Source organism: Chelonia mydas, chromosome 7 (genome assembly GCF_015237465.2).
Source record: "Chelonia mydas isolate rCheMyd1 chromosome 7, rCheMyd1.pri.v2, whole genome shotgun sequence".
Lineage (NCBI taxonomy): Eukaryota > Metazoa > Chordata > Testudines > Cheloniidae > Chelonia > Chelonia mydas.
The window spans coordinates 83,738,233-83,753,968 of NC_057853.1; the positions used below are offsets into that span (position 1 = coordinate 83,738,233).

The window sequence follows — 15,736 nt, forward strand, 5'->3', positions numbered from 1 at the left end:
AATATTTGGTCTAGAGAGCTCAAAGCACTTTAACAACATTCATTATTAAGCCTCACAACAAACCTATAAGGTAACTGTTATACCTGTTTTACAGATAAGTAAGATGAGGCACAAAGGGGTTACGGCCAGCATTTTCAGAAATGGTCACTCAGTGCTTCCTTTGTGGGTGGCAAACTGGACACACCTTGTCCCTGATCATCAAATATGTTGAATGCCAGTAGCTCCTATTGACTCCAGTAAGAGTTGTGGGGGGTTCTGCCTTTCTAAAAAGCAAGTCCCAGGCATTTCAAGTTGAACACCCAAAATCTGTGGTTGCTTTTAAAAACTTTGGCCTAAGTGACTAGCCCAAAGTTGCACAGCAACTCAACATCACTTAGAAATAGAACCTAGAAATCCTGAATCTCAGTTGCCTGTTATAACCATAAGACTTCACCCCACTCCTTCTATAAGGAAGAGATGATTTGTTTGTTTGTTAAGTCATATGCAAGTGGTATTCAAACCAATGCTGACAGTCTTGTTACTGCAACCAGCAAAACAAGGAAACAAATAAAGCTCTGTATTGTACATGGGTTGTTTGTATGTATGTATAATACCAAAATAGACATGTCTTTCTGTGCTGTTGAGAGGAAGTGAAAAGTTCACGTTGTACTGTATTACAAATGGAAAAACATGTTTTTTCTTCCAGTGAACACTTTATATAAAACAGCAAATACTGTAGGCTTCTTGAAAATAAAAATTTGGAAATAGAAAATAGTATTTTATCTACTCTACTCTAAATGCAGCTTATTCTTTATAGATTTAAACCCCCCAAGTTGCATTTTTGTGGGGTATGGTTCTACAGGGCACTTGCCTTTGTGGAATCTAATGCAGGTGGATATAGAGGTGTCAGCTGTGGATATAATTAACTATTCCTCATTAATCAGACGAGCTCATTTAGACTGATTTACCTCTGTCCCACACAAACTTGGAGTTCTCTCACATTTATCATTAAAAAAATGGCCATCACACATACTGAATCAGGAAACTCGTCAAAAAATTAATCCCCATAGCACAGTGATCACTTTGTGCTATTTTACATCTTGTGTGAACTACAGAACAACATTATAAAGGGGTGGGGAAAAGGCTTTGAAGTGCAATAAAAAGTTTGCAGGGGGAGAAAAAACCTCAAATGTCCTCGTTCAGAGATGTTCTTGGGGTTTCCTGTGGCTGCTACAAGAACATTTTGTCTTGACTCAGGCAAGCTAAATATTTCTGTACTCCTTTTTCACCTAGGTCCTAGTGCTGCTGCCTGGACACCAAAATTAAATGATCGAACCCCAGATCCATAGCCACACACGGAAAGAAGAATGAAAAAATGCAGGGTCTGAGAAGTTCTTATATAAATTCAAGAAAATATTCTAACAAATATTCTCAATCAAATCTCAGACTAAGAGGATATGTGCCAGTATGGAATGTCTGCACTTTTCTCTGTCTTGCTGCCCCACCCCATCTTCACATACACTGAAACTAATACAATTTCTGAAATGCTGGCAGTAGACCACTATGCTGATTTACAGCATATAATCACGTATTTTCCTGGTGGTTGGCCCCAGTGAAGGGAAGAGACATCTTATTTCAGACAGCCAACTGTATTACTCCTTCAGCTCAAGTGGCAGGGGCTTGTGCTTGTGTTGCTGAGGGTCCCAGGGTTAGTCCCTGATGATAACCCTGCATAAACCTGCCGCATGATTTAATACTGCAGCATTCTAGAAATAGGAAATGTTATAAATGTCACCTTGCTCTTAATACTTGGAGCAGGTAGAGAAGGAACGGCTCTGTCTGTATGATAAATACAACCAGATCTGGGAGGGACTAGATTATAGTATGGTCATTCCCCCAACACAGTAAAAGTACAGTTGTTATGTAAAGTATGTGGCCCCTAATCATACCCATGAAGTGTGCTAATGCCTTAGATAGTCCCCTACACTAATGAGCAGAACCATGCTAGTCCTCCAATGTGATTGGATTTGTAGTGTAGATGAGGCTTGAGAGCATTCAGTATGGAAGGAGTAAGAACAGGGTGAGGAAGAAGAGCAACAAAGAACAGGAGGTGGGGGGAAAGGAGGGAAATAGAGGACTGTGAATACTGAGGCGGGGGGGGGGAATACACAACAAGAAGGGGAAGAGTACAACAGAACCTATGGGGAGAGAGAAAAGCATAAAAATTAGAGTAGGAGTAGTGCCAGCACAGAAGGAAGGGGGAAGGCAAGACAATACAGATAAGCCTACTTCTCAGAGAGGCAGATACTTTCCAGATGGATTTCATCTCTAATAAAAGGGGAACACACCCACGCAAATGAATCTGGGGGCAAAAAATCATAGATGAATAGACAAATAAGTGCTTTAATTCATGGGTGGCCTGCCCAGGAGATCTCCTGGCAGAGTTCTGCACTTCCATCCAGCAAACCAGCATATCCTTGCTCCTAAAACAGGAAAGGTTGGGGGGGGGGGGGACGACTCCAAAGACAGCTTTGGGGTGAAGAAGAGGTTGTGCTATGCACTGAGTGACTTCAGGCAATTCCTTTTAGCCTGATCAAAGAGTAGCATTAGTGGTCTCCAAAGGGAGACCCCGCCATTTGTTTGGAAGGATGGTTGCTACAATCCAGGGCCTTAGCAATGGGAATTGGTTTGAAAGGGCAGGAGAAGATGTGTTCCTTAGGACTCTAAGCAAGAACAAGGAGGACATTCCAGGGAAATAAGAGCCTGGCCTTATCTAGTACAGTACTAATGAAGGGCATTATAATTACACTCTATCTCAGTCACCGAAACAGAACTAGGGAGGAGACAGAGACAGGTGCTAGACGACAAGTTAGACAACTTTCAGTGAAATCCCTTTTAACTGATAAGAGTCAAGCCACAATCTACAGAGGGATCTATACAGATTGCAAAGTTCTGCAAATACTAACTTAAGCAATGTGCAAGGGGAATATAGAGAGAGAGAGAGAGAGATGTCCAGATCTCTGATTATTTTTACATCAGACCAATTTTACAAGGCTCTCTTTTTGCAGTAGCTTGAGGCGTCCACTGTTAACTGTGGACAATTACCCCATGACTACAGAAAAGCTATATGAACCACAATCCAACTGTCATTAGGAGAGAAGTGGAGAAAAGTCAGTGCAGCAAGTATCACCTCTGTCCACACTTTCAACACATACTCTTTAACCCCTTTCCTAAGTCACAACGATCTTAGTACACTAACATTTGTAACAGGTAACTCGCCAGAAGACAGGTAAATTCCAGAAGACAGCGTGTCTTCACCTTCAAGATGTGACCTTTGTGGTCAAAAGTTTCCATCCTGAATTTTTTTTTCCCTATAATCATAAATGATTGCTATATTTCTCTTCACTGTTTCAGCATCAACAGAGTAAAAGATTCAGGTACAGAAATGATGCATGTAGGATAATAACTGGGTCTTGTTGCTTTATTTCACCCACTTTGCTGACACTAGTTTATACTCCAGACAAAGAGGAGTATAACAAACAAGAGAGACCAGTTCCAACAAGCAGGGTAAAAGGCATATTCTTGCTCCTCTGATGGGAGCGTGGAAGCCAGCGCTGCAGTCTCTGGGGTACAGACAGCAGTGGCGGCAGCAGCAGCAGCTCTATAAACTCCCTCTCAGCTGCAGTCCCATCAAGGGCTGAACCTCCTGGCTGCTTAAAGGCTCACTTATGTTTCTATTTAAGTCCGTAGGAGTTTTTCTGTTGACTTCAATGGGAGCAGGATCAAGCCCCTCATTTGTTCATTACTTGCAGCAGCTCTGGAACTAGGTGTATTAAAGTCAGAGGATTCCACTGTGAGGAAGAACTTCTACTGCACACATGGCCTGCTGGCTGGGATAACAGCAGGATCTCATAGACTTTAAGGCCATAAGGGACCATCGTGATCATCTAGTCTGACCGGCACATCGCAGGCCACAGAACCTCACCAACGTACACCAGTAAAAGATCCATAACCTCTGGCTGAGTTTCTTAAGTTCTCAAATCTCGATTGAAAGACTTCAAGTTACAGATAATCCACCATTTACACTAGTTCAAATGAGCATGTGACGTGCCCCATGCTGCAGAGGAAGGTAAAAATCACTCAGGGGCTCTGCCAATCTGACTTGGGGGGAAATTCCTTCCCAACCTCAAATATGGTAATCAGTTAGATCAGCAGCTCCCAAACTGTGGGTTGCGACCTCAAAAGGGGTTGTGCCATCAGCGGATGGGTTCGCAGCAATCCCTAATGCGCAGAGCATGTCATTTTATTCAGCACAGCATGGCCTCGCATGTATGATGTGCACGAGGTCACGATGCATGGAAGACACCAAATGTCATCCTGCACACAGCATGACCTCACACGCAATATATGTGCGAGCTCACACTGTGCGAAGAATGATGCCTTTTGTAGAACAAAATGGCAACCTCCATGAGGCATTATCTCACATGTATGGTGTCTGCGAGGTCATGCTGTGTGGAGGATGCCATTTTGCTCTTCAAAATGGTGCCCTCCATGTTGTCTGGAGTCCTGGCAGGAAACACTTTATTAAAATGGGGTTGTGCCAGCAGAAAGTTTGGGAACCACTGAGTTAAATCCCAAGCATGTCAGTGAAACTCACCAGCCAGACACCTGGGAAAGAATTCACTGTAGTAACTCACAGCCCTCCCCAGCTAGTGTCCCATCTCTGGCTGCTGGAGATATTTGCTACTAGCAGTCACAGATGGGCCACATGCCAATCTCATCATACTACCTCTCCATAATTTTATCAAGCTCAAGTCTTGCAACCAGTTAGGTTTTTTACACACCACTGCTCCCCTTGGAAGGCTGTTCCAGAACTTCACTCCTCCGATGGTTAGAAACCTTAATGCTCATCAGCTATAAACTGATCTGGTGAGTCCCAAACTTCCCCACTACTCAAGCGTTATATGTGTTAGTCTCCAGAATCCTGCTGTACACAGGGCCAGATTAAGACAATTTGGATCTCTCTTGACCGCCCCCTCCTCACCCCAAATAAGCAACTGAAATACTTCAGAACCAGGGGCAGATGGGACTAATAACCATCTGTGCATTTCTGGACACAGAGAAGCTACAGACAGAGAGGCTTGTGAAGTCTTGGTTCTCAGAACATGACAGGGTCATGCACAAGGGCTTTATGTGGACAGCCAATCTGTGAATAATTATCCTCTTTTTGGAATGAAACCACTACAAGAGGGATCAGTGCTCCAGCAGAGGCCTCACCAGTGCTTAGTAAAGTGGACAATTACCTCCTGTGTTTTATATATAACACTCATGTTAATACACCCCAGAATATTAGCCTTTTTTTGCAACTGCATCACAGTGTTGAGTCATTCAGTTTGTGATCCACTATAAACCCACATCCTTTTCAGCACCACTACTGTCTAGCCAGTTATTCCACATTTTGTAGATGGGGATTTGATTTTTTCCTTCCTGAGTGAAGTACTGTGCTCTTGTTTTTATTTAATTTCATCTTTCTGATTTCAGACCAATTTTCCAATTTGTCAAGGTCATTTTAAATTCTAATTCTGTCTTCCCAAATGCTTGCCATGTTTCTCCGCTTGGTGTCATCTGCAAATTTTATAAGAATACTCTCCACTCCATTATCCAAATCATTAGTGAAAATCATGACTAATACTGGACCCAGGACTGACCCCTGTGGGACGCCACTAGATACATCCCCCAGTTTGACAGCAAACCATTAATAACTACTCTCTGAGTATGGTCTTTCAACTAGTGTTGCACACACCTTATAGCAATTTTATCCAGGCCACCTTTCCCGATTTTTTTTTTTGAGATGTGATGTGAGACTGTGTCAAAAGCCTTACTAAAATCAAGATACATTATGTCTACTGCTCCCTCACCACCACTCGCTAGGCCAGTAACCCTGTCAAAGAAGGAAATTAGGTTGGTTTGGCATGAGTTGTTCGTGACAAATCCATGTTGCCTATTACTTACCACTCTATTATCCTCTAGGTCAGAGGTTCCCAAACTAGGGGCGCCGCTTGTGCGGGGAAAGCCCCTGGCAGGCCGGGCCAGTTTGTTTACCTGCCGCATCCACAGGTTCGGCCGATCGCAGCTCCCAGTGACAGCTGTGATCAGCCGAACCTGCAGACGTGGCAGGTAAACAAACCAGCCTGGCCTGTCAGGGGCTCTCTCTGAACAAGCGGCGCCCCTAGTTTGGGAACCACTGCTCTAGGTTCTCACACACTGATTGCTTAATACTGTAATCTGTTCCAGTATCTTTCCAGGTATCCAAGTTAGGCTGACTGGTCTATAATTCCCCAGTTCCTGTTTGTTCTCCTTTTTAAAGATAGGTTTCAGAGTAGCAGCCATGTTAGTCTGTATTCGCAAAAAGAAAAGGAGCTGTAGCTCACGAAAGCTTATGCTCAAATAAATTTGTTAGTCTCTAAGGTGCCACAAGTACTCCTTTTCTTTTTTTAAAAATAGGTACTATGTTTGCCCTTCTCTAGTCCTCTGGGACCTCACATGTCCTCCATGAATTCTCAAAGACAACTGCTAAAGGTTCCAAGATTACTTCAGCATCCTAGGGGGCATTTCATTAGGCCCTCGTGACTTCACTACATCAAATTTATCTAAATATTCTTTAACCTGTTCTTTTCCTATTTTGGTTTGCAATCCTTACCCCTTGTTGTTAATTGTGTTAAGTATCTGTCACCATTAATCTTTTTAGGGAAGACTGAAGTAAAATAGGTATTAAACACCTCAGCCTTCTCAGTGTCATAAGTCATTAAGCTCTCCTTTCCCACTAAGTAGAGAGCCTGCACTTTCCTTCACCTTTTTGCTCCTAATGTGTTACAGAACCTCTTCTTATTTCCTTTTATGTCCCTTGGTAGGTACAACTCATTTTGTGCGTCAGCCTTTTGTGCATTAGCCTTTGTCTCTACAAGCTTGTGCTATTCTTTTGTACTCCTTCTTAGCAACTGGTCCATGTTTCTACTTTTTTCTATAATTCCTTTTAGATTTTCAGGTCATTAAAGAGCTCCTGATTGAGCCATTACCTTGGGCGGCGGGTATAATAAGCTAGGGAAGGCCTTGCCTTTCCTGGCACTGCCGTCAATTGCCACCTGACACCTGGGCTGCGGTGACCCCGACCCTTCCCTGAGACCCCTACCACCTCCTCCACTCCACACACCCCCGTCCCCACTGCTCGCCACATCACTCCTCCTTGGGCACTGGGGCCAGTGGCTTGGTGGGGCGTTCAGGGGCAGGCGAAGGCTCAGCACTGGGGAAGGCCAGCAGCTCGGCCTGACTCTGGCGGGGCGGGGGGGAGGAGAGGCATCAGAGCTGGGGGGCAGGCGGCTCGGCCCAGAGCTCGGGAAGGCCAGCAGCTCGGCCCAGCCCGACACTCGGGGAAGCTAGCAACTCGGCCTGACTCTGGGGGGAGTCCGGTGGCTCGACCTGGCGCTTGTGGGGGCGATGGGTCGGGGGGGTGGGACCGGCAGCAGCGACTCGGCCCGATGTGGCTGCGGCTGGCGGGCTTGCCTCCCCAAAGCCAGGGTTCACCCATTGTCCATGGCCATTACTATTCTTCTATTTTAAAACTTTTATCATTGTTGCTCTCCTCTGGACTCTCTCCACATTGTCCATATCTTACATCTGTTCTACTATTCTTCCCATCTTTCCTTCATATCTATATAGTTTGGTGTTGCACCTTTAATACTGTCTCTTTGAGAAACAGCCAGCCCTCCTGAACTCCTCTATCCATTAGATTTTCTTCCCATGTGACCTTAACTAACAGCTCTCTGAGTTTAAATCTAGTCTCCTTATTCTGCTGCTCTCAATCCTTCCTTTCCTCAGACTCATGACATCTATCATTTCATGAATACTTTTACCCAAATTGCCTTCCACCTTCAGATTCGCAACCAACACCTCCATTAGTCAAAATCAAATCCATCAACAATTTCTCATTGCAGATAAAAGGTTATACAGAGCTCCAAAATCTACTGAGAGTGGGACTGCATTTTGGTACCAGAAGTGTGTGAAGCTTAACTTGTGGGTGGAGTTTTGGAGACTATCTCCTTATTTTTTTACATTCTGACTTCAGAATTGTCACATCTTTTCTTAAAGATGGCACATCCACCAGCATAGTGATCCCAACCCTGCTGCCATGAGACCAAACTCAGTGCATGGTTGAAAATAAAATGCAGCCAGATACCAAAACTACACCTATTTAGCCACAATAACCAGAATAGTTTAGCACCCACTAAGACACAAACACAGCAAAGAAATGCTCTTACCTTTCTCTATCAGGATAACTTTGGGGATTTTGCTGGGTGGCTGGCTTTCAGGTATTAGTATTGATGGAGACTGGCTGGGCAGGGTGTCTCCCTTCAGGCTCACTGCTGGCAAACTGCCTCTGTGCTGTCCTGCCCCTTATTTTTATTTCCCTTTTCCCTGTGAATCCCCTTAATTTGGGGGGTGGATATTTTGAAAATTTCCCCTCAGTGCCAGTTCAAGGCTTGCAATCTGAAAGCATGTTAAAAAAGTATATAGCAATGAGGTCCATAAAAGTACAAACACACCCAACAGTGACAGACCTGAGTGACTGCAATAGGGATATGTCAAAGAAAGGACAGGAAGCTCAACACTGTCTTGGGCATCTCTTGCTTTTTCTCCTGTGTCCCTTTTTCTTCATTCTTGTCTCTGATTTTCTACTTCCCTCTGTAGTTCCAATCTCCCCCAACCCTTTTAGTCCCCCTTTGTCTCTTATTTTTAAAATTAGACTTGTCTCTTGCTTCAAACTCCTTTGTTCACCAGTTCCAACCTCTGTACACCATCCCCTCTTCTTTATGTAGGTTGTACATTGCTCCACACAAGTCTTGACTTGCTACAAGTCTTCAAAGCATCTAGCATGCCATCAGTGCACTATAAAAATACAGTGATAACCATCTCTCCTTTCCCCTCTGTTGTCTGACTCCCCTTTATTCACTTCATTCTTCAACATATCTGTGTGCGTGTTCCTGTGTCTCACTGGCACTCCCTTCCTTGCTGCTTCTCTTATCATATTCCACTCACGCACCCCACCCCCATCAACCTGTGCTGGCCCTCTCCAACAGTCTGTTTCCCCTGCGCCACCATCTCTCTTCAGCCTAGAGTACTGCCTCCACATTTCTTGTCATGTTCAGGGCACTCCTCCCTCCAGCTCCTCCTCAACCACACCTAACCCTGGTCGTTGGTCTTGCTTTCTTCCTTTCCCCATCATGGCAGCTGGGCTCCTCTCTTTCCCCAGCCTCCCCTCCTCTGTGTACCGGCTTGGTGGTACTCAACAGGATCCTAACATTCAAAGCTATTCAGTTTGAGCGGCACCTTTGGCCTCCTTCCCTAATCTGCTGCATGCACAACCTGTGGCTGTTCCCTGGGGTCTTTGTGCTCCCACCTGCAGGTGCCAAATGGCTGCCAGTAGGGGACAGGTCTTTGCATTCACTGGCAGGATGTATCTTGGGGTGCTTCCCAGATCTGAATGATGTGATACTCCCTGCTGGCCTCGCAGCCCTGCACAAGCGATGTACTCCATGACGATTGTAGCTTGGGCGCTGTTTGTGCTCCTTGCCCCAGCCCGCCTATAGAGTGTGTCTCCTAGACCCCACCCCTTCCCTTTATGAGCAGCTTGGAAGCGACTACAGCAACGGATTGCAGGGAAAGAGACCCTAGGAAAGTATTTTATGTATTTCTAGAGGTCTTAATGCAACTTAATAGCTGGGAAACAGTCAATACCAGGTGACCAGCCAACTCTCCACAAACCCCAGCAAGTGCTGCCCAGACTACTAAGGTCTGGAAAGCTGGCATGGGATGGGAATATTTACTAACTAGTTCTCCTCCACCGCAAATCTGTAGCGCCGGAAACCGAAGCACAGCTGCTCCCTGGGCTCCTCCTATCTGCCCACTCCTAGGCCCTAGCTTCCCCCACACGCGGCATGCTGCATTCCCAGCTCCCCCCGACGGACTGCTCCTAGCACCACCTGGTTCCAAAGTTCCATCCGGGGCCTGCTGCTCCCCGGTTATTCTCTGCACTACCACCGCCGGTCGGGGAGCGCCCGTGCCTGGCCCTATGGCCGCATGCATTTCATCGGAAGGTGCCCGCCCTACACCGCCCACTCCGGCAGCAGCTGATCTCCCCGAGGCGCTTGTTATTGTCTCCGCCTCCTGTCGGTGCCTGAGGAACCGCCAGCAACCCCCTTCCCTTGCTGCTCAGCAGCAGGCTTGCAAAATCGCTGAGCTCAGCACGTCTGCTTTAGGGGGCCTGTGCGTATGGCTCGTCCCCTATGTAAATCCCCCAGCGAGCTGCCCTCCCTCCCAAGGAATACGCCTTGGATGGCACGTTCCAGCTCAAGAGTGCGCTTAACCCTTTGCAGGGACAAAGCGCCTGCCTGGGACTGCAGGCAACGCTTCTCAGTCTGGGCACGTTTAATGCCCAGTTCTGCCTCGGATTCCACTAGCTCGCATAAAACATAAAGTAAGGCTAAAGGGACAAACGGAAGCAAACAAGAATCCCACCCTCACTGTGGAAATGAGCACCAGACTGGGACGGACACTAATCAGCTCAGTTCACCTTTGCCCGTAAAAGAAAATACCCATAAAGAACCCATTCCTTATAACTGGCTTTAAATGCAACGTGAGGTATGAAAACCCCCATCAACTAAGATAAATTACGTGCAACGGTTAAATCTATATCAGACGGGTACATGAGCTTAAGCCCTCTTTAAATATCTGCTATAACCTTTTCGTAATGTACTACTTTAATTTCACTCTGCTCCAGGCGTCCTTGAAAACAGCCCTTCATTTGCAACGGATCCCCCCCCCCTTTTTTTTGTACAAATCGATGTAAACTCATGAATCTCATCTTTGGGGTGGGATAGGTTGGTGGAGGGACATACAGAAACTAGATCCAGCAGGCAGCAGCCAGTCCAGAACGTCTGTGCAAACAACTCAGTGTATATTGGGGTTGGTTAGGGCTCTTTTTAAACTCTTGTATCCAGTTCCAGTATCGTGAAAAACAGCACGAGCATAGCAAAAGATTCATGTTATTAATAGTGAAAAGCAAATGGAAAAATACAGCTTCGTGTTTATTTTTCTTTCACATAATTGGTTCTACATCTAGTGCTCCAAATTCGGATAGCTTACAGAAAGAGCCCCAAAAGAGTTTAACAAGCGCAATCTAAATTAGGAAAATAAAACTAGTAAAACGAAGTATATTTATTATACCCACAGAGAGGCTGTGATTATGTAATAACTTGTAAGTACTGTTATTTTATTTAAGAAATGGAAAAGTACACTAGTTTAAAATTTTTACCATAACTTCATTTCTATATAAGTATTTGACACAGTCATGTCTTTCAATAAGTGGGCTATATTTAAAATGTTCAATCCTACAGGTGAGGAATCCAAAATGTACAGGGCTAAATTCTGTTCTCAGTTACAGTGGTTGCACATGTATCCTGAGAAGAGCTTCTGGCTCCTAGTTCTCACCTGGAATCAAACACTTTCGCTGCATCATACCCAACAGGAACTTTACTAAAGCAAATTAATTTGCACAGTACTTTGAAGATGGAAAGGACTAAGTAAATGTTAAGTATTATTGACATTTTTTTCAGACACATTAGATGTGGTCTTTTAAGGAACTTTGCATCATCAAAGTCTTATTTAAATCAATGGGATCTGAGGGCAATCAGCAAAACTAAAGGATTGAGGCCAATGAGAGCAAAGAAACTTCACAGCAAATTACATCCCTAAGGGCTTCTTCTCTATGCAAGGCATTATCATTAAAAATAAAAATTTACACCCAATACAACTTCAGATTTTTTAACCCAATGTTTCCCTAATATTTTTCTTAGAAACTTCCTTTCCTTAATTGTTTCTAATTATTCTTGGTTATAATTAATAATTATATAAATAGCTCATGTAAAACTCTAATACTACTCTTCCCTCTTTGGAGTTTTGACCCTTTAGATAGAGTACTTGTAGACTACTCTACCTTTTGTCATTAGCTAGCCATACTACACAATCAGTTGTTTTAACAAATAGGGAAACAGATGCAGAAATATATCCAGCATGCTGACAGTCACCCAGAAAGTCATTGGCACAGCCCCAGGAGTAACACTGAGGTCTCTTGACTCTCAGTTTCCTGCCCTATCCAATGGGCTACTCCGTCTCCCAGTACACTATATACATAATTTAGTAATACTTTTGGCTTCCATGTATATAAGGGGATCTTCCAGAACTAGTGGATCTATACTGTGTTTCAGATCCTGTCCACATTCCCACCCCCCTAAAATGTCTCACTGTTTCTGTCTCTAGTTCAGCTTCATGAGTAACTACTATGCCATTTAAATATGCTCTTAGCAGAGTTACATTGCATGCTGGCTAACACACCAGCAGCTACCCTACATTGATATTCCAATCATTGCTTTCACCTGCACAGATGAATCAGTAGTAGCAATGGTGGAAAATTTTAGGCAAAACTCTTCTAGCAATGACACCCTCATCGGTCTGCCCTCAACTTATTCCACTAACAACTAGCACCAAATTTCCTTGCATGTTGCATATACTATCATCAGCAGTAAGGAACTTGCACTGGCATCTATAACACTGAACTGGTGCCAGACTGACTGCAGACAAAATGACCTGTTTTTAGTAGATGGAATTGAGGTCAGTGGCAGTGAACTAATTGTTCTTTAAATTGAGGTCAAATGAGCTATGAAGTTCCCCAAATAATCTGTAGCAAGCAAAAATTGCTTCAGGAAACACTGGCAAAATAACAGTTTGAGCTTAATCCATATTCCTAAACCATCGATCTTGGAGGTCTTAGTCTAGTCTCTACTGTATCCTGCATGTATACTCCACTCTGCTTACTGTAAAAAGAAAAGGAGTACTTGTGGCACCTTAGAGACTAACCAGTTTATTTGAGCATGAGCTTTCGTGAGCTACAGCTCACTTCATCGGATGCATAGCATATCGTGGAAACTGCAGAAGACATTATATACACACAGAGACCATGAAACAAAACTTCCTCCCACCTCACTCCCCCGCTGGCAACAGCTTATCTAAAGTGATCCTCAAGTAGAGCCATTTCCAGCACAAATCCAGGTTTTCTCACCCTTCCCCCCCCACACACATACAAACTTACATACAAACATACAAACATACAAAACATACAAACATACAAACTGCTTATTGTGGCACTATTATCAGTCTCTGCTCAGGAAGGGCAGTACCCAAGATAGCTCATTGAACAAATTAAGAATTTGGTCAATGTCAATGACAAACCTGTAATCAGTATCACAGTAAGACAAACATATTAGAGATCTTCATTTTGCCATTTCTCCCAGATATTTAACATTTATCAGGTTCTAATCTTTAAAAGTTCATAGTAATAGTGATCTACAAATACATAACACGATTTGCAGGGAAATCTCAAACGAGTTTTATAAACATTAAATAATCTTCACATGACCAGTTTAGAGATAGGGAAACATCACCATCCCCACTTTACAGATTAGTTAATTGAAGCAAAAAGAGATTAATTTGATCTTTTCAAGTATCATACAGTGAGGCCTTGTCCACACTTAAAAAGTTTTGGGGTATACCAGCGGAGCAATACTGGCAACATCTACTGCCTCATCCCCCGTGGAGACAGAGTTTATACCAGCTAATGACTGCTTTTGCCAGTATAGCTTAAAGCACTTCCCTGAATTATGGACAAGTCCTCATCATCCCCTGCTCTAAACTCTAGACAATATTCCCTCTTGGTGCAGTAAAATGTCAAACATTTAAAAAGCTACTCCTTTTTTTTTTTATATATATACAAAGCTTAATTTGGATTTTGGACAATCATCTTTTATACAATAAAAGACCAAGTCATTTTTCAGAAATGCAGGATAACCATGCAGTGTACACTGTAACCATCACAGTTAATACTCTAACCATCCACTACAACTATGACCCTGTGCTCTGAGGCCCATATTTGATATACAATCCTGAGTAGTACAAAAGAAAGAGAGAATGAATCAACAGTCAGGATCAGGGCCTTACTGCACTAGATACTGGTACAAGCGAATATTTGCTTCAAAGATTTTTGGAAGTCACTGAAATAAGGATTAGGTACAAAAGTTGCAGGCCCAGTATACTTTTCCGAATGCTTGTGCAACTAAAAAAATGAGTGAACTGATTTTACTCAGTCTTAAAATAATAAATTCAGCTCTGGACTGGGACAAAGCATGTAAAATTTCAGCCAAAATGGTGATTTTTTTTAGAGTTGTGGGAACAATTGGAAACACCAGGTGACTCATATGGAATTCCCAATGTGTTGACTACTAAGCAAATGCTCTTATATTGCACATGCATGTTTTGTGTTAACCCACATATTGCCAGGAAGCCTGATTAAAGATACAATTATCAATGAATGAATGTGGTTTAAGTCTGAAAATGCGAGAGCTAAATGTATTCTGTTTGCAGTCTCTGCACCTGCAGTGACCAATTTCGGACTAGGTTAGGTCAATTTCACAGCACAGAGCTGTTACACTCACAGGCAGCCACAGAGAGTGGGAACAGCATGTTAACATACTGTAGAATGGCTGGTACCTTGTTTTGTGGTATCCAATAAAGATACTGAAAAATGTCTATAGAAGAGGTATTCTCAAACATTTTAATATAATGGATTACATCTGAATCAAGAGACTGTTTCATGGATCCACTTCCTCTCCCATTTTCTATCTGATGAACTACCTCCCATCCCATTCACAATCATACAATGTCCCTGTAGCAAATGACAGCAATTGCTTCCATTGAAAAATAATATTAGGAAAGTATTTAATGGAAGCAGTTGCTTGTAGTTGCTGCCGGAATGTTATGTGGTTACAAATAGGAGGAGAAGTAAACCAGAGTGAATGAGAGGAAGGTGTCTGTATTTAATGCTGTGTTGGTTGTCTTGCAATTTTCACGTACTTTAATACACAGAAATTATAATTTATTTAATTTATCAATAATAATATGCTTCCCCACAACCCCAAGATGTGTTCTGCAATGCTGTTTCCATTAACCTGAGAACCAGAGTTCAGTCCATAATCCCTGCCCTCCTTCATAGTCAACATCTTCAGCAATGCTAAGTTGTTCTATAGCCATGGTCCATAGCTAACCAGACAGAAAACAGCAGGGGCTATGACTCAAATGTTGTAACCAGGACTATCATTAGTATATAGATTTACAGACAAATATAGACTGGACAGGCAGTTACCTAAGACAGAAAAAAAAGTGGTAAGGGCAGCAAAATGCATGTGTGTGTAAGTAAAATCAATATTCATGAAAGGTGCTGGATCAAGGATCATCACAAGTACTCAAGACTGAAGTCTTCAGTTTACCCAAACTACTGATTTGTAGTTCCCATTCAGTCCTTTGATTGTTGGGCCTGACAAGTATGCCCATGGTTACAGTGTATGTTGACATCAAGGAACTGCACAGGGACCATCAACTCAGTTAATTGAGGCTACCAGACAGCTATCCAGGAGAAATGACTTTCAGCCTCTAGCAGCCTGCTATAGATTTGGTGAGCTATGTGGAGAGACAGCAAAATGTTTAATAACTGTCTACTGTCTGAATGAGGGCAGGTCAAGATCAACAGTTACCTCCAGTTAGTGTCTCATCTCATAGCAGCAGCTATGAACCTATGGAAAAAGACATTCTGCTA

At 43.3% G+C, this 15,736-nt stretch overlaps 1 protein-coding gene and 1 long non-coding RNA gene across 3 annotated transcripts in view; one reads left to right on the forward strand and one right to left on the reverse strand.

Annotated features, from left to right (window-relative positions):
- Positions 1 to 3,434, forward strand: part of ANAPC16 (anaphase promoting complex subunit 16) — a 21,330-nt gene extending 17,896 nt beyond the window's left edge. Inside the window, exon 5 of the mRNA XM_043551534.1 lies at positions 1,273 to 3,434. Within this exon, the coding sequence (XP_043407469.1) occupies positions 1,273 to 1,279 (7 nt within the window). The 3' untranslated portion in view covers positions 1,280 to 3,434. The remainder of the gene's footprint in view (positions 1 to 1,272) is intronic.
- LOC122466608 overlaps positions 1 to 10,567 on the reverse strand; it is a 16,147-nt gene extending 5,580 nt beyond the window's left edge. The window contains exons 1-2 of one of the 2 annotated variants that reach the window (XR_006292255.1): positions 9,434 to 10,567; positions 8,295 to 8,523 (exon numbers count right to left, since the gene is read on the reverse strand). This is a non-coding gene — a long non-coding RNA (uncharacterized LOC122466608). The remainder of the gene's footprint in view (positions 1 to 8,294; positions 8,524 to 9,433) is intronic. The other variant, XR_006292254.1, reaches the window with a different exon arrangement.
- Between the last annotated feature and the right edge of the window lie 5,169 nt (positions 10,568 to 15,736).